The sequence below is a fragment of the Schistocerca serialis genome, chromosome 4 (genome assembly GCF_023864345.2).
Source record: "Schistocerca serialis cubense isolate TAMUIC-IGC-003099 chromosome 4, iqSchSeri2.2, whole genome shotgun sequence".
NCBI classification, from domain to species: Eukaryota; Metazoa; Arthropoda; class Insecta; order Orthoptera; family Acrididae; genus Schistocerca; species Schistocerca serialis.
In genome coordinates this window covers 59,699,466-59,718,446 of record NC_064641.1, presented here as the reverse complement: position 1 = coordinate 59,718,446, position 18,981 = coordinate 59,699,466, and the positions used below count along the sequence as shown (strand labels likewise).

The 18,981-nt window shown below is 37.0% G+C and overlaps 2 protein-coding genes across 4 annotated transcripts in view; one reads left to right on the top strand and one right to left on the bottom strand.

The window, feature by feature from the left end:
- LOC126474868 (dynein heavy chain, cytoplasmic) overlaps positions 1-11,732 on the bottom strand; it is a 231,166-nt gene extending 219,434 nt beyond the window's left edge. For all 3 annotated transcript variants that reach the window (XM_050102347.1, XM_050102348.1, XM_050102349.1), the window contains exon 1: positions 11,474-11,732. In XM_050102347.1, coding sequence (XP_049958304.1) covers positions 11,474-11,717 — 244 coding nt within the window. In that variant the 5' untranslated portion in view covers positions 11,718-11,732. The remainder of the gene's footprint in view (positions 1-11,473) is intronic.
- Positions 11,733-11,920: 188 nt separating this feature from the next.
- On the top strand, positions 11,921-18,481 carry LOC126473696 (gastrulation defective protein 1 homolog). The gene has a single exon (XM_050100935.1). The coding sequence runs from the start codon at positions 12,063-12,065 to the stop codon at positions 14,052-14,054; it is 1,992 nt and encodes a 663-aa protein (XP_049956892.1). The 5' UTR covers positions 11,921-12,062; the 3' UTR covers positions 14,055-18,481.
- Positions 18,482-18,981: the final 500 nt, after the last annotated feature.

The following is an 18,981-nucleotide window of genomic DNA, read 5'->3' as shown; positions in this document are numbered from 1 at the left end:
ACCAGCAGTGTGAGATATCTTCATGCTCTCTCCTCCTGTATCTTCTTCTTCACTTTCATCATTACTTTCTTGCACACTATCGATTATTTCTTCATCTGTTAAAGTTTGGTCCATATCACAGTTTTCCTCATTCAGCCACTTAGTAAAATCTTCATCATCAATTTCTTCTCCTCCTTCCAGGTTGTGGAACATGTCAGTGCACAAAGTAATTGATAATTCCAAACTGACTGGCTCATTGCTGTCACTCACTACTGGATCCACCTCAGCATCAATAGATCGCCACAATTTTCTCCAGCTCTTCATTATGGTAGTGCTCTCCACTTTATCCCATGCTTCGGCTGCTTGGAAAACAACAACATGTATGTCAATTGCTTTCCACACCTTCAGCATAGTCGCAATAGAGTCATTCAACAGGGAGATGAGAAGTGAATGTCGATAATGACATTTAATTGATTCCAAAATTCCCTGGTCCATGGGCTGAATTAGGGCTGCCACACTGGGTGGGAGAAAGAGTGCTTGTACATGTATACCATCGGACTTCAGATGTTTCTCTCAAGGATGACTCAGAGCATTGTCAATTATAAGGATAGCTCTCAGTGGAAGCTTTCTTCTTTAACTCTTTTCACACTGCTGGTACAAATGTTTCATGGAACCAGAGATAATATTTGTCTGTCCATGCTTTCTTCTGAGCGCAATACTGCACTGGTAGAGTATTTATGCCAGTGTGTTGAAAACAAAGTGATTTTCCAATCACCATAAGCGGTAGTCTATGATTCCCATTTGCATTACAACACGCCATTAATGTTGTGCACTGTTTCCGTTGCTTGTAACCAGGAGCTTCATTCTCGTTCTTGGCAGCTAATGTTTTTGAAGGAAGCATCTCGGGGGGAAGGGAGGGGGGGGGGGAGAGGAAAAAAGAGTGTCCTGTTTCATCAGCATTATACAAGACATCAGCAGTTAAATCATCTTCCCCTATTATCTTCCATATCTTGCTTACAGATTCATCAGCATCCTTATCGTTAGCTGAGCCACTTGTTCCGGTGACTGTCAGCTGCCAAACGCCATGGCGTTTTTCCAGTTTGATATCCAACCTTCGTTCGCTGCAGCCAAGTTGCTAACACCAAGTTGTTCAATGATTTTTCCTTTATAATCAGGCCACTAGCTGGAATTCCTTAAAACGTTGTTGTGTGAACCATCTATAAACAGCCGGTTTTTCATTCTCATTCTTTCACAAAACCTTCTGTTTTCCCAACTCTCAATTCATTTGTGTTGAGTACTGTCTAATATCATCATCTTTCTTTTTGATGTCATAAATAGTTGCTCATCCAACATTGAACTCGGTAGCAATGGCTTTCTGCGAAGAACCTCAAATTAACTTATCTTTCGAGTTTCTGCTTGTGGTCTAGCGTAACGCCTTTCCGTTTAGAAGAACTAATTCCGAACTGTAAAGAAAGCTACAATTTCAAATACAGTACATAAAGTATTGTTTAACTAAGCATTGTTGCACACGATAATTCATTGTGCACGTGTTTTTGGATGTGCACCGGATCACAGAGGCTGGACTACTGAGGGCCAGATTAGCGAGAGTCTAGTGTATCATGTTTGGAGATGATATTATTCAAAAGGAAGAAGATGGCCTCCAATTATCAGTATCTCAGTTGAACAAAATTTGCAAGAAATAAAACGTTAAAATTTAAATGGCATTCTGGGGGCAGTATCCAGTCAGATCAAAAGCAGTTTTGGATAATTCGATTTTAGAATAAGTCTTTCAAATCTCTTATTTAAGCTGTGCTGTATGTTTCCATTTTGACTCTGATACTGAAAATAAAATACATAAATTCCAATATCCCTGTGGTACCATTGGCAAAATACAGAGTCATAAAAAAAACAACAACTATCAAGGGGATGAATGGGCATAGGCAGAGGGTATATACTGGCAACATGCAATATCCTGTTGCAGAGCAAGCTCTACAACATGATAATTATGACCTCAAGCCTGTTTCACTACACGCGCCGTCTGGGTTCTTCTCCCACACACCATTTTCTCAGAACTCCTAACTACCGCTGCATCAATATCCTTGGTTCTCGCCATCCACCTGGTCTTAATTTACGTTAATTTCTTCCATCTCAGCATTTCTGTTCTACATCTTTAATTGTCTTACCTGTCCATTTTTCACGACCCCCTTAGCACCTCTTAAGTACATTGCACTTAGCTTTTCACTCTTATTAACTCATGCGTGATGTTCGAGCAGTAATCTCTGTCTTGCATATTACCCTGACTTCCACTTTTAAGCTCTCAGGTTTTCAAATCTCATCCGATGCAGTTCCCTACAATCAGTCTTTCTCATCCAGTGTGATATGTCTCCCCTGACCAGCAGCTCTAGCTGACTTCCGCGAAATCTACCACTTTTCCTAGACCTCTCTAATCATTTTCCATCACCCCTCTTCCTTCCCCATCAACCCTTCTCCTGAAGAAGGAAACACTGACTCCAAAAGCTTGCCTAATTACAACCTCCTTTTGCGTGTGCCTTCTGCCAACGCTTGTTGAGCAGGTTTTCTTTATCTATCCAATTAAATTATTTTGTCAAAAATTGATTGTTTTGTTGTTACAAATTATATTACAAAGGACAGTGGCTTCCTCCTGGACAACTTGTTGCCTCATATTGGTTTTTAATTCCTCAATTACCAGTTACAGTTTTACATCCACCTCTGTTGTTGTTGTTGTTGTTGTTGTTGTTGTGGTCTTCAGTCCTGAGACTGGTTTGATGCAGCTCTCCATGCTACTCTATCCTGTGCAAGCTTTTTCATCTCCCAGTACCTACTGCAACCTACATCCTTCTGAATCTGCTTAGTGTATTCATCTCTTGGTCTTCCTCTACGATTTTTACCCTCCACGCTGCCCTCCAATACTAAACTGGTGATCCCTTGATGCCTCAGAACATGTCCTACCAACCGATCCCTTCTTCTGGTCAAGTTGTGCCACAAACTTCTCTTCTCCCCAATCCTATTCAATACTTCCTCATTAGTTATGTGATCTACCCATCTAATCTTCAACATTCTTCTGTAGCACCACATTTCGAAAGCTTCTATTCTCTTCTTGTCCAAACTATTTATCGTCCATGTTTCACTTCCATACATGGCTACACTCCATACGAATACTTTCAGAAATGACTTCCTGACACTTAAATCAATACTGAATGTTAACAAATTTCTCTTCTTCAGAAACGCTTTCCTTGACATTGCCAGCCTACATTTTATATCCTCTCTACTTCCACATCCACCTCTATATTCTGCAAACTACTGAAGTGCGTGGGATAAGGTATTTCCCAATGTACCACTTATTACAATTTCTTCCCATTCCATTTGCATATTGAGTGTGAGAAAAATGACTGCCTGAATGCATCTATGCATGCTACTGTTAGTCTAATCTTGTCTTCGCACCATTCCTAGATTCCTCACTAAATTACGCATGGTTGTAATTGAAGTGCAGCCGTACACAGAGGTCCAGTGTGGGCTGTAATTATCGTATGGCAGTGAAACTTTGTAGATACCCTAGAACATTAATGCGAAACTGATTTTCACTGGAAAAGAATTAGTTTCAATTTTCACTATCAGCTGCAAACCTCGCATTGTGAATAAAAGAAAGACATACAGAAATGTTTCCATGTGTAATGGATTAGGAACGAGATGTGGGCAGAAAAGGTCAGACAAGTGAGAAAGGCATAATGCTGATTTCATTATTAATCAGTTACATAATCTGTTCAATATGAGAACTGGAGAGTCGACCTGATTTGCACCTGGTTGTCAAAAAGAGAAATTTTTTTTTCCCCAGCGTAAACCAGTTCCACATTGACGCATTAGCATATCTAGTAATTTCACTGCCATACAATAATTACAGCCCACTCTGGACTTCCGTGAGTAGCCGCACTTTAATTATAACCACCGCGTACTACCACCTGAACATGACCACATCTTCATATGAGGAGGATATTAAACATATTTTCTGTGGCTTCACAGAAGGTATCAAACTATGAAACTAATATAGCATTTGATGTACCCTGGAAATGCTTTACCACAAAAAACAGAAGACAAAGGTGTATAACCTCCTATATCATTTATACGTGAAAAAGAGAGTTATACGTGAAAAAGTGACATTGTAATTCTGTCAGAGACAGCAAAGGACTTGGAAGAGCAGTTGAATGGAATGGACAGTGTCTTGAAAGGAGGATATAAGATGAATATCAACAAAAGCAAAACAAGGATAATGGAATGTAGTCTAATTAAGTCGGGTGATGCTGAGGGAATTAGATTAGGAAATGAGACACTTAAAGTAGTAAAGGAGTTTTGCTATTTGGGGAGCAAAATAACTGATGATGGTCGAAGTAGAGAGGATATAAAATGTAGGCTGGCAATGGCAAGGAAAGCGTTTCTGAAGAAGAGAAATTTGTTAACATCCAGTATTGATTTAAGTGTCAGGAAGTCATTTCTGAAAGTATTTGTATGGGGTGTAGCCATGTATGGAAGTGAAACATGGACGATAAATAGTCTGGGCAAGAAGAGAATAGAAGCTTTCGAAATGTGGTGCTACAGAAGAATGCTGAAGATTAGATGGGTAGATCACATAACTAATGAGGAAGTATTGAATAGGATTGGGGAGAAGAGAAGTTTGTGGCGCAACTTGACCAGAAGAAGGGATCGGTTGGTAGGACATGTTCTGAGGCATCAAGGGATCACCAATTTAGTATTGGAGGGCAGCGTGGAGGGTAAAAATCGTAGAGGGAGACCAAGAGATGAATACACTAGGCAGATTCAGAAGGATGTAGGTTGCAGTAGGTACTGGGAGATGAAAAAGCTTGCACAGGATAGAGTAGCATGGAGAGCTGCATCAAACCAGTCTCAGGACTGAAGACCACAACAACAACAACAACGTGAAAAAGAGAGTTATACGTGAAAAAGAGAGTTATACGTGAAAAAGAGAGTTATACGTGAAAAAGAGAGTTATACGTGAAAAAGAGAGTTATACGTGAAAAAGAGAGTTATACGTGAAAAAGAGAGTTATACGTGAAAAAGATTTTTTCATTATAATATACTAAGAATGATAAGAACACTGACTTTTCTACATTCTGAGGCTGGCTGCGTGGCTGATTTCCGAAAGCCATTAATAGATTTTAGAAAATACCAGTTCTTTGAACTTTATAAGTGACCTATTGTGGGATAATTGGCATCTATCATCAAGCATCTGACAGTTCAGTATTTCTGTGATGCTCGTCAATGACTCAAACAAAACCTGTGAATGTTTTTCATGCCTTTCTTTCTATACGTTCAACATCCCCCCTTAGTCTTAACTGGTATGGGTTCCACTCACTTCATCAATCTCTTTCACAGACAACGGTTGGCCGACCGTTGTTAGTCGAGCAGCAGTCACGTACCAAATAGTTTTATCTTGTGACTTTGGTTTTACATATCTTATGGAAAAGAATGACCATAAGAGCAGCTTTTTTTATTTTTGTGACGATTTTACGTCAGCTGGTCTGCCTCGTGTATCTTTATATCCAAATGGTTTATAAATGTTAATCTACATTCAGATCTGCTGATGGCACCTTCAATGTGTTGAAACCGGTTATCCAGTAAACAGTATTTAAGCGATCTTGGCTTTTGAATTATTTCTACAACTGAGGGATCGGCTCACTAAGCACTATGTGTTCACTGCAAAATACACTAGATCTGTCTCATGACAATCAACGTGTTAAAAACCAATAAAGACGCAAAACAAATATTGCCAATGTTGTGTTCCCTTTCAGTTGTGCATGTAAGAAGTAATGTGCAACATCATTATTACATTACAAGGTGAAGGCAATATCTAGTATTTGCAGGTTCGACTGATCCTTTGTTTCAATTGTTACGAACTACCATCAGGCCAAAGAAGTTTTTGGTTACTGAGTAGATACATAAGACATTCCATTCCACAGACTATGCCAAAGCACTAACTGGACAACACAACTCAACACAGAAAATTTAAACACTGTTTTTTCACTTTTGGACTGTCTACCTACAACTGAATGAAATTTTTTGTGCCATACACATTTCGCCTTATTCTCTGCAAGAATCTTCATTGCATCAAAACAAGTGTTCAGTTCCTAGTGCTGTGAAATGTGGAAAACTAAAACCCCAAGTAGCAATTATAAGAAGAGGAACAGCACCAAAAATGGAACAAAAACATAACATGTAAAAAACTGTCCATGGAACCTACCACTGATGCCACCTGGAAGAGAATAAAGACGAAATGCTTATGGCACGAATATTGTTTCATTCAGTTGTGCGAAGACAGTCCAAAAGTAAAAAATTATCAATAACATAATATTACACGCAAGGCCTACAAAAACTGAAGATCATTCGGAAGATACCATACATCTTTGGATCTTATAAACAATGTTAACAGTTGTTATTGAAGTATAAGAAGATAAAACAAGCAGTACTGTACTTGCAAAAGGAGTCATTGAGAATCACAGCTTGTATCCCAAGTCATTCAATCTTTAAATATAAGCAGTAGAGAAAAATATGATGAAATCTGTCAAAGGAAATAAAGTTCATGGAGACAAAATAAAAACTTTAGGATTTGCTGATAAGTGTGTAATTCTGTCAGTATCAACAAAGGACTTGCTGAAAGTAGTCTAAGTTTGGTATCTGGGGAGCAAAACTAGTGAGAACAGGAGTAAAGAAGATACAGTACACAAACTTGAAGTTAAATTTCCAGGAAAAATCAATTCACAGATTTTGTGCGAAGACTAAGTTTCTGTTTGTAGTCCAAAACAAAGTCCATTATCAAAAGAGTGTTACTAACTGGCTTACCCTTAACAATTTTTCTTTATATGCTTCCAAATAATGGGGAGAAAGGGGGTGGGGGGGGGGGAGCCTTGCATGTTTTGTTGGTGATAAGAGCTAAATACTGCAAACATTTGTTGACACTGATGATGCTCTAGACAAGATAGAGATTTATTAAGTACAAGCATTTGTAAATTCAACTACTAATCTATATTCACTCAATATTTACAGGGACAGGTACCTTTACTATATAGGATGTTGATGTAAGTACAGTTAAATATTACACAGCTATCTTAGAGTACTTTGTAGAATAATTTATATAGTAAGGCTTCTAAAGTTGGTCATTTCATAACAGGCCTCAAAAGTTCATAACTTCATGATACATTTATCTTGTTGTACGAATTGTTAGATAAGGAAAGCTCTGGCTAAGGTTACACAAAATAGCTGGACTTCACAGGCTAATATTACCTCCACAGTGCCTGTATATCAATACCTTTGACATTTAAACATCAAAATATTGATGAGTTTCTACAGTGCCCAAGCATTGTTGGCTCCCTTATACTCAAAAAAGTGTTAATGTTAATATTTACTTATAAACAGCATAGCCAATTACTTCTACTTTTTAATTTACAGTATATTATGCACCAATCTACAAATGCAGATGTAACATGCTCATTCAACAAATATTGCGGTTTCCCAGGTCAGAGATCTGAAGTAGCAAATTGTGTTTATAAAATTCTTAAGACAGTCACAGATCTTACTCAGATTTGTATATACCATGGATACATTTGAGCCTAATAACACTGCTGCACTTGGGGCATTTGACATGCAGCAAACTGGTTTAATGTAAGTAGGTCTACATGAAGTACTTGTATGTTAGTTGACTGCTTACAATATAACTAATTCTATCTTCTCTACTTGCATGAAAAACTAATAAGCTTTATTTAACTAGAACACACTTATCTTCTAGATAAGCTTAAGAATTATTGTACGAGTGGGATAGTGCACAAATGGTGTATAATTCATACCTAAATGGAAGAATGCAGAAAGTTGAAATTAAAAGTACACAAGTCTGCAAAAATCAGCAGAGTCCTCTAACTGGGGTGGTATTAAAAATGGTGTCCCTTATTATTCTTAAAATATGGGCCATTCTCAAAAATCTGGCGTATTTTGTGAAAAAATATTTCTTTTAATTTTGAAAAATTATGTTTTATACATTTTTACGTTAGCACAATCAAGTAGGTACTCTAATAGTGGTTCAAAAAATGTATTTTTTGAAAAATTAAGAAAAATTTATTCAGTGTAGTATCAGAAGTTAGCTTGGTAGTAATGGAAATGAAAAACCCCTAAAATGTCTGAACATTGGGTAAATTAGAGGTCAATAACTGTTATTAAAACATAAATGAATCATTTATTGTTCATGCTATTACTATACGAACAGATCAAAATACAAATGGTACATCAAGCTGAAATATTAAAACTTTTCAAATCATCAAAAATAGTACTGTCCTCAGTTACTGATGTCTGGTGGATTTAAAACTGTCAAGACTTCACAACATTCTACATGAGACACATACATATAAATAGCCCTAAAAATCTGAGGCCTTAGCCCGAAACAAGGTTGTTAGTGCAGTAAACAGTTTTTAAAACTAAAAAAACATTAGGCTATTGTATGAATCATTAATATAAACCTACTCAGCAAGCAAATATAAGTACATAATTTCATCACTACTTTTTAGAAAAGTAATAAAAATAGGATCATTTAAATGCATGAGGTTTAATATTTTGAAATCTTAAGTTTGAGCATAAAATGTCTCTTAAAAAAATTGCTGTTCAGCTGAAAGCTAAATCTCTCACTTATATATGCACATAGCTTTTCTAAATTGATAAATAATGAGTTGAATGAGCACAATATAGGGAACAGGTTTTGTGTGTGTGTGTGTGTGTGTGTGTGTGTGTGTGTGTGTGTGTGTGTGTGTGTGTGTGGAGGGGGGGAGGGGGGGGGGTGTTCTCCTCTCGTACAGCTTGAGAAAGGAAGTTCACTCCGAAAGCAAGCCAAGCAAAGCTCTAATGTTCTGATGTATCTGTCAATGATGCAGCTCTTCTGCCTTTCAATAGTCATCTCTCCATTCCTAAATAATTCATTATTCACAAATAGAACTTTCCACGCATTATTATAAAGCTTATTTGATCATTTAATCACTAATCAACATCCCATTACTAAATATTCACTTTTATGCAGATCAGTTTTCACAGAGGTGAAAAACATTCACAAAATTAAATGTTGAGGTGTTCCTTCTAAGGTTAGACTTTCCCTTCTCCCTAGTGTTAATTTACAATTAACGTGTAATCAATTGATGAAAATAAAAATTATTAAATCTTCTCAAAACAATGGAGTAATGGAGGTGGTGATCATTAGTGTCAATATTTCTTCCTGGCACTGTAATAATTTAACACAAACTCTACAATCATACAAGCCACTAGCATGGGACAGGCTTTGAAAAATTTTTGAAGAATTTAAAAAAAATTATTTTAACTAAAACATACAGTAATATCCTATTTTTAATAAATTTGCTATCTGTTAAACTCAGTTAAAATTAAAACCCTTTATAATGCCTTGTACAATTTCACTTAAAGTAATCAAGATAGGTGTAGGGAACAAGTAACAGCAGCGAGATCTCACATTTAACAAAATTGAATAATTTTATTTAAAAATAAGTAAATTAATGGTTTAATATAGTTTTAAACTAAATCCAACATATCTGAAAAAACTTAAATGCATTTAAATAAAGCATGTTATGACCTGGGATCCAAATATGCACAATTTTTGAGAAGGACCCATATATTAATGACTTGCCACTCTATAGTCACAAAGATGCATCACACCCAACAAATAATAATTAGCTGAGGCAATTGTAAATGATGTCTTTCAGAAAATTATTAATTGGTTCCATGCAAATGGACTCACTAAATTTTGAGGGAACACTATTTACAGTTCTGTATAGTAAATGGCATAACACCATTAATAAATATAGACTTTGAACAGAAGTCTGTTGCTACAATGGGATATCAAAATTTCGATGTGTGTGCAATGATGAGGAACTGAACTGGAAGAAACACAATGCTGAAACTTTTAGGTTCAACTATTACTTATGCTATTAGAGTTACTGCAAATTTTGGTGATAAATATATCAGTAAATTAGCCTACTATGCCTAATTTCATTCACTGCTTTCATATGGCAACATCTTTTGGTTTAATTCAACATCAAAAGTAAGTATTCATTGGACAAAAGTATGTAATCTGAATAACAGCTGACGTCCCTCCATGATTTACGGAATTCTGGATATTCTCAGTACTTTCGCAATACACATAATTATGAAATTTTTCATTAATAACTCATCCTAATTCATAAATAATAGCAAAGTGAGTTGCTACAAAATTAAAATAAAGGATGATCTTCACCATTCTGGGTTAAATCAGACTTTGGCGCAGAAAGGGGTGAATTATGTAGCCACAAAAATCTTTGGTCATTTACCAAATATCATTAAAAGTCTGACAGCCAACCAGCATTTTAAAAAATTCTGATTGACAACTCCTACTTACTAAATTAATTTTTAGATATGAAGTGGTAGTTGTAAAAAGAGGGAAAGATTATATCGTGTAAAGGAAACTTATGTTAAACTGACACATTCCACATCATGAAAAGTACTCATGATCTATGGAACAATTATTAATAAAATGTACCGCAAATAGCCAGATCCAGCGAAGCAATGATGCATTTAATGAGCATGCAGCAAACAAAATTTTCTCTCAATTTATATTAGTAGGACATTGGGAATTTCAAGGGGGCATACAAAGCCTTTTCGCACTGTCAGAATGTGTACTAAAACAAATTCACGTATTTATTACTGATTAGCACATCAATACGGTTTAAATAACATTACAGTTCAGCTGGAAACCAAGCCCTTTGGGGGAAGGGCTCTAAATCTGTAACGAGTACAACAAACTATTCGCTCAATACGAATGTTAAAAGTGAAAAAACATAGGTCATTCATCTGCTACAAAGGAAATGAAACCACATAACTGATGTTTTTCCACATAAATACTTTATAATTTCTGACCTATCGTCACCTTATGCCGATCTATTCTCTTATGTACTACATGTATATATTATTCCTGTAATGTGTGTCCGATACTATTGCACTAAATGGTGTAAGGCCGAATATGAGAAAGTTATATCGAATATTGGCGGAACCCCCTTTCCGCCGTTTTTCTTACAGACTTTATACTGATACTCAAAATTATTTGATAAGGGTATCATGTACATTTCTGCATACGACGTCGTTCGCAATCCAGCTGTGCGGTAAACTTAAGCTACGAGCCATCAGCCTAAAACTTAACGGACTTTTCCACCTTCCCTCCACTCGTTCAGATTAGCATTCCCTCAACGAGTAAATTATTTCAAAGTTTGTGTCCCTGCTTGCTGGTGACATTGTAAAGACATTTAGCAATGTACTGTTTTGTGCCAAAAACTGTAGAAATCTACAACGCAGATTAATGGCTAATTCACAACAACCGACTTGTACAAATCAATCAAGTGCCAATTTAATATTTTCAAGTAACCTCAAAGACAATGATGTAAACTATTACCTTTCGATGAAATACGCTGAACAAACAGTATTGATACTTGTGAATCGCTTAAGAATTTTTGAATGCATTCTTGATTACTTTTGTCATTCAACGCAGCATTTAATGCTGGAGGCATGACATCGTCATCCTCTGGAAGCAAAATAGTTGCTGCTTTTTTCAAGTAACTGGCAAATGCCGAAAAGTCAACAATTGAGACATTTTCCGAAACTGGGGGGATGTCCCCAGTATCTGCAGAATCGCCCATTTTTAATACTTAGTGGTCTACTCCAGCTCTGACATGACACCACTACTATTTCCACACCTCAGAATTGACACTGAACTTCGATGACTCATGCACTTGCACACACTGGTCACTGGTGTCATCTGCAGTTCGAGGTCACTTATATCGATCAAGTGTGTCTCGATATCGGTGTGATCGAACATCGAAAGTTTGTTGATATTTTTCAGGACTAGTAATGTTGAGGGTAGAATACTGCGATGTGTTTTGTGTCTATTGTGTGTTTTGATTTGTGTTCATGTTGAGATGAACTATCTCATGTAAGCTACCTGAGTTATACAAATAAAACACTCATTTTGCAACAGCATCAAAATGAAGAGAAGCAGAGCTATAATATTCGGAAAAATAAATGCAGATTGTTTACGAAATCCAGCAGAAGAAACCAGTGCCGTAAAGACAGTGGGCACTTTCGGTACCTTTGGTAACAATCAGAAAAACGATACAACAAAAGACGAGGAATACAAAGACACGGAGGCGAAAGGTATTTACGAAGTAATGGGTTTCGGTGGTTTTGGGAAAAAGTCCAAGCAGTTCGACATCGAGGAGATGGTCACTGAAGCAACGGAGACTGCGAGAATAAGACACAAAGATGCAGTTGAGAAAACTACTGACAAACTGAAGCCACTTTCTCTGTCAAATGATCCGTCAGTTCCTTCGCCTAACGACAGTTCCGACAGTGAATCAAATGAAGACGACTTAATTGGACCTCCGGTGCCAAAAGATCTGTCATCCACGCAGGATGATAAAACTGAAAAATTAGGAGTGGACTCCAGTGCCGAAAGAAATGATGCCGTAGACAGTAGTGATGAAGACGATAGCGATGACGAGCAAGATCTTACAAAAACTATACCAATGAGTCATGAAGTAGAAATGCTGCATGGTTCAAAAGCTGTCACATCTGTAGCGGCTGATCCGGCTGGTGCCAGGCTAGCTACCGGTTCCATCGACTATGAAATAAGGTTCTGGGATTTTGCTGGCATGGACGCTTCTTTGCAAAGTTTCCGAACTTTACAGCCATGTGAAAATCATCCAATTCTTAGTTTACAGTACTCCATCACTGGTGATGTTATTTTAGTAGTGTCAAGTTCATCACAGGCGAAGGTACTGGATAGAGATGGATTCGAAGTTATAGAATGTGTCAAAGGTGATCAGTATATAAGCGATATGGCGAGAACAAAAGGCCATACAGCTTCTCTGAATGGTGGCTGCTGGCATCCCAAAGTAAGGGAAGAATTTTTGACCTGTTCTCAAGATAGTACCTTACGTCTTTGGGACATTGAGAAACCAAACCTCCACAAAAGTTTAATAAAGTGCCGAGCACAGAATGGACTGAAAACTGCACCAACTGCATGTGCTTATAATCGTGACGGAAATTTGATTGCTGCTGGTTGTATTGATGGGTCATTGCAGATGTGGGATCACCGGAAAATGTTTGTCAACACTACATTAATGCTCCGTGGGGCTCATCAGAATGGTTCTGAAATATCATGCATTTGCTTTTCATATTTAGGAAATTCATTGGCCACTCGCAGTTGTGATGATACCATGAAATTGTGGGATATTCGTGCCTTCAAAAAGCCTCTTACTGTTTTTGAAGACTTGTTTTCCCGCTATCCAACGACAGACTGTATGTTTAGTCCTGACGATCGTATGCTGATAACTGGAGAAAATATGAAAAAAGACAGTACATCAGGAAGGCTGCTTTTTTATGATACCTCTTTATTTACAAAAGTTAATGAAATCTCTGTGACAGATTCTCATGTGATAAGAACACTCTGGCATCCAAAGCTAAATCAGATATTTGTTGGCTGTGGTAATGGGACTGTGAAAGTTTACTATGATGAAAAGCGCAGTCTTAGGGGCGCTAAGTTATGTGTAGTTAAAACTCACAGAAAAGTGAAACAAGTTGGTGTGGTTGCTGCTCAGCAGATATTGACACCCCATGCATTACCCATGTTTCGACAAGAAAAGCCAAAGTCAATAAGAAAACAAATGGAAAAGGATAGACATGATCCTGTGAAGTCGAGGAGGCCTGATCTGCCCATTTCTTCTGGACAAGGTGGCCGTGTCGCACAGTCGGGTGGTACTCTTAGTTCGTATGTTATACGCAATCTAGGTTTAAGCAAACGTGTGGAAGATGACCAGGATCCACGAGAAGCCATACTTCGCTTTGCTAAAGAGGCTGCAGAGAATCCATATTGGGTTTCTCCAGCTTACTCAAAGACACAACCAAAGCCTATTTTTCAGACTGATGAGGATGATGAAACAGAGGAATCTACATCAAAGAAACAAAAGACAGAGTAAATGATTTATCATTATATGTTGTCAGTGAGATGTTTATGTAAGGTGGTAGCACTTGTGACTGCGTGTACTATACGTTGAGACTTTTCACAATGAACTGCCACCATTGTTAATTTTTGTGGCACAATACTATTTGTGGGTGAGTTACCACATCATATTTCTCAGAAAATAATTCTTTATTGAGAAGGAAGAGTTTTATGAAAGCAACTAGCAGATTATATCAAATCTTACATGCATCCACTTCAAAATAGCTTTTGTAAATATGTTATGACAGTTCATTGTACTCATAATCTTGTAATATTGTTGTATTTATGCATATAAGTTTAATTATAAACATACTTTGTATGATGGAATATTGGCTGTTAACATATTGTTGTGCTACTATAAAAGAAAAATAATAAATATGTAGCCAGTTCTTTTAGTATAATAACATTAAAGAGGTAGGTGGATCTATGCTAAAACTAAAGTATCAAAGAGGACTCATTGTGTAATTATTTATTCTGTAGAGACAAATACAAGTTTTCTTTTGGACTGTGGACATATAATTCACATCCAAATTTTTGGGAACAGTTACAAAAGCTACAGTTTACAGGGTAAACCTGGACTGTACTGACAAAATTTTAGAAGTTGTTTAGAGATGTTGCATGAGTATCTTGGTATAAGGACCCATGGTCTCCTGTGGCTCATGACAGAGTAATTATGTTTGTTTGATATCTCATCCCAGTTTATTTCTGTATCTGTAATGGTGGGCTCAAGACATTGAAGAAAAATAAACCTAAAAAAGCATGTTCTATAGTAACTAGTTGAGAACAAGGGACAAATGTAATAGAGCCTTGTTGATAGAATGAATAGAGAAGTAAAACAGGACATCTGCAAAGGGAAAAATGAAAACTTGGGGGAAAATGTTAGGAAGTCGATTAATGCATGGGGGTCACAAAAATGGTGGCAGCAAGGAAAATAGTTGTAGGACTGATGAAAGAAGTAAAAAAAAGAGCAAACATCCTGAGTGTTGCTCAGGCAGAGAAGCATTTTAAAGGCCTACTAACAGAAAAAAGGGCAGCAGTACAAGGAAATAAAGTGGGAGGTACAGGAGAACCAGGGCGGTGAAGAGGTAGAGAAAATAACTACAAAAGAGGACAGAATGTCACTACATAAATGAAAATTGGGAATTTGTCCAATGGAATTAGTGAGGTATGGTCCAAGCATTCTGTATGAATGTCTAAGTAAGTTATTTAATCCTTTGACTACCACTTTTATTTCAAAAACTTATGGTTATTTTAATTAGTCTCTTATTCAGAAGTAACAATATGAAAAGAGTATTTCCCACCATTTCATTTTCCAAGGGGTGGGTGATAGGACTTGCAGGATTATTCGTAAGTACCTCCAGGGTTTCAGAAGATGACTGCGCAAAAACTACAAAATGTACGAAAACAGATGTGTCAGTGGACAGAGCATCTCTCCAACATTGGAATTCACACTGCAGTTGCTCAGTGTTTGCTTTGTTCATGATGTCACAAGTATCAGTTCATGGGTGCATGTTGTTAATGTGTCTGTGATGGTACAAAGGCAGCTAGCTCTGTGAATCTGGTAATTGGGTTGCCTGCCTGTAGGTGTGAACTAATTCGATGGGACAATATGGAGACAAGTGTAAATAATGAAACTTGAGGACAGAACAGCCTGCAACTGCAAACTGTAATTACAAGAATTGTGCTAATCATTAGTTGTCTTCCCTGTCACCGATGGAACATTGATACATAGCAGTAACACGCAACTAATTCCAATTGCTTCTCTGATTACCTCCCGTGAGCAACATCTGTCCCATAATAGTCAGAAGTTTAATTAATGTATGAGATATGGGGAAGAAATTCCAGCACAGTGGAACTTAGCGTATCTAAGCCCCATATATAAGAAAAAGAAGCATGGAAGTTTCTAGCAATTGTTATGGCATAAGTGTCACAAGTTCAGTTAGCTGGCTGTACAGGAGGATTTTAAAATCAAAAATGGAGAAGATTCTAAATGAACAGGAGCAGAGTACCTTTAGAAGAGGCAGCTCATATGTAGATAACATCTTTACCCTAAGACAGATCATGGAGAAGAGAGTGAAAATGGAATCTAAGCAATCATTTGGCCTTCATAGATCTTGATAAAGCATTTGACACAGTGCCACTAAAGCTATTATTAAGGTGCTGTGCTTAGGGGAACTGCCAAAAAATTATGCAAGAAGTATTACAAACCTCTACAAGTTGGCAGAATTTGTTATTAAAGTGGGGAAACAAATTTCTAGAGAGGCCTTCAGAATAATTAAAGGGCTCAAAAATGAGTTTGAAGGTTAACATTCATTGATACAAATCCACAAGACCATGGAAAGGGTGGCTAAGGGGTGTCCAAAAAACGATGGAGAGAAGACAATGAGGAAGAATGGTGGGATCAAGGTGTTAGGCGGCAGAGATGCTGGATGCAGCGACAGCTGTAGGACCCCCGCAACAACAAGAACATCAGTTGTAACGCAATGCAGTTGTAAGTGGTATAGGAAGCATGTGTTGTTTGAAAACTAATGTGTCCCACTCACTCACAGTATTTTCTGTTGACGACAGTGTTGCCCACTTTGCTCTTCTCCCTCAAAATTTCATTCAGGACTGCTTGGTTCTGTCATAGGTTTGTTTTTCCAAGAGTGTTAGTTGTTCGTTAACAGCAGTACACATCATTATGGATAGCTTCACTGATAAAGAGATGGCCATTATGCATCTCATGTACGGATTCACCAAAACCAATGGAAGAGCAGACCGATGATGCAATGCTGATCTGCCCATGCAGTGACAGCAATCACATTGCAGTACTTTTACATCCGAGGGTTGTTGCATTACTCCTTATTTTGTATTGTTCATTTTGGTGATTGCATATTACAAGCTTTTTTTATTGTTTTGAAGGTATGTTCACAGAGATAAAGATAATTGGGGTGGCAAACCAAGTAAATTACATTATTCCTGTGTAATTAGTCACCAGATACCATGGATCCCTTATGCTAAAATACTTAGAAAATATCCCCAAACAACCTCCAAAATTTCGATGCTGAAGTTTGTGTTCAGCCTGCATATCAGTCAGTTATAAGTAATGTTGTACAATCAAAACAATACTCTAAAGTGAACTGCTTGTAACAAACTGGTACATCCTTGAACAATGGTAGTGATAGCTTCTCAGTACTGACATTCTGTATAGTATTCTGTCTTATCAAGAAACACAAGTCTTAAAAAATGAAACACTAATAGGAACATATTTGTAAACTGAATAGCCTGTTACTGTAGGACTTTTAATTTTAATTATTTGTGTTGATAAATACTGTTTTTGTCAGTTCATTCCCCCATTATATCCTCTGTCACAGCCTTCTGTGTATAGTTTTGTGTGATAGCCATATGCACAATTTTTTAGTGTGTGGTAAAGACAACAAAGAGTTCCATTACATCAACACACATTTCACTCAGAATTAGATACAGATATCATGTGGGAGCAAGGGAATCATTTTGAGTAGAAATCTTATGTGTTAATTTAGAGATTAAGCTCATTTGGTAGTAGCATGATAATAATAGAACATAACAATCAACTTATGAAAGAAGTTAACATGATCAAATTCCTGGAATTAAATGTGGACAAGAACTTAAGCTGGAATACACATATTGACTTCCTATCAAATAAAATATGCAGTTTTGCATTTGCGATGCAAATACTAGCAATTTCCACTGACCTGAGTACATGAAAATTTACTAATCATAGTTATTTTGAAGCTGTTATCAGATATGGTACAATTTTCTGGGGAAGTTCAAGTAACATATCTCGAATACTGAAACTGCAAAAGAAAATTGTCAGATAAATGTGTGCTATACAGCAAGCAGAGTCTTGTCGCCCGTTATTTCGAAAACTACAAATCCTAACTGTTCCCTCCATATGCATTTGTGAAATTATAATCTTTCTACACAGCAGACAAAAGTTATTTGAGGAGAATCATTTTAACCACACATACAACACAAGAAATAAAAATAATTTTATGCTACCCGCACACTAGTTGCAATTATATGCATGGAGTCTACAGTATATGGGGATGACAATATATAAAAAAGTTAATTGGCAAAAAGATATTTAATACGAAGGCAGAAATTTTAAAAATGAGACTACAACAGATTCTGTGGGGAAAATGCTGCTATACAGTAGCAGGATTCATTGAAGATGAAATGATAATTTAGCAAGGGGTAATTAAGTGTTAGATTTTATTGTATGTACACATAACAAATTTGTATTATTGTAATGATGCTGTTTGTTAACATCAGCTGTTCTGTGTTTATTGTGAAATTTTATTGCAATTTTGATGTGTCTCCTGTACCTGAATCATATGATTTAGATTATGTAAGTTATGAGACAAATAAACCACAATAATGTAAGATCACTGTGCAATCTGTTAGTTGAGTAATTTTCTTCAAAGAGCACATTGGCCACTTTGGAGTGCTATAGATGTCGAACTAGTACCCAGCAGTCATGTGATTCCCCACTGCTTATCAAATTGATGGCAATGGATATTGTGTTTGTGCCAGTTAATTGTTTGGAATCAATCAGGTGGATCGGTGTGCAGATGTTACGGAATGTCTGTCATGTTTGGATGCACTCATGACCACATTGAGAATTAATTGCCCAATTTGTTGGGCAACTGTGTATCGTGGCATAAGGGCAATTTTTCTCCTGGCATGGCATTAAAGAACTTTCTCTTCATTCACTATACTGTTCTTTCACTGATGTATCTTCAAATCCACTGTTAGTTTCCTTTCCAGTTTCCCCTTGAAAGCTGTTTTTCGTTGACTATATCTCATCTGGTTTCAAAGTATATCCTCACAAAGTAGCATAGTGCATCAGTTACTACAGTGATCTGTTCCCAATGAGTGGGTTT

Excerpts from the sequence above, each read along its gene's own strand:
- LOC126473696 (XM_050100935.1), top strand. The coding sequence starts at position 12,063 with ATGAAGAGAAGCAGAGCTATAATATTCGGAAAAATAAATGCAGATTGT.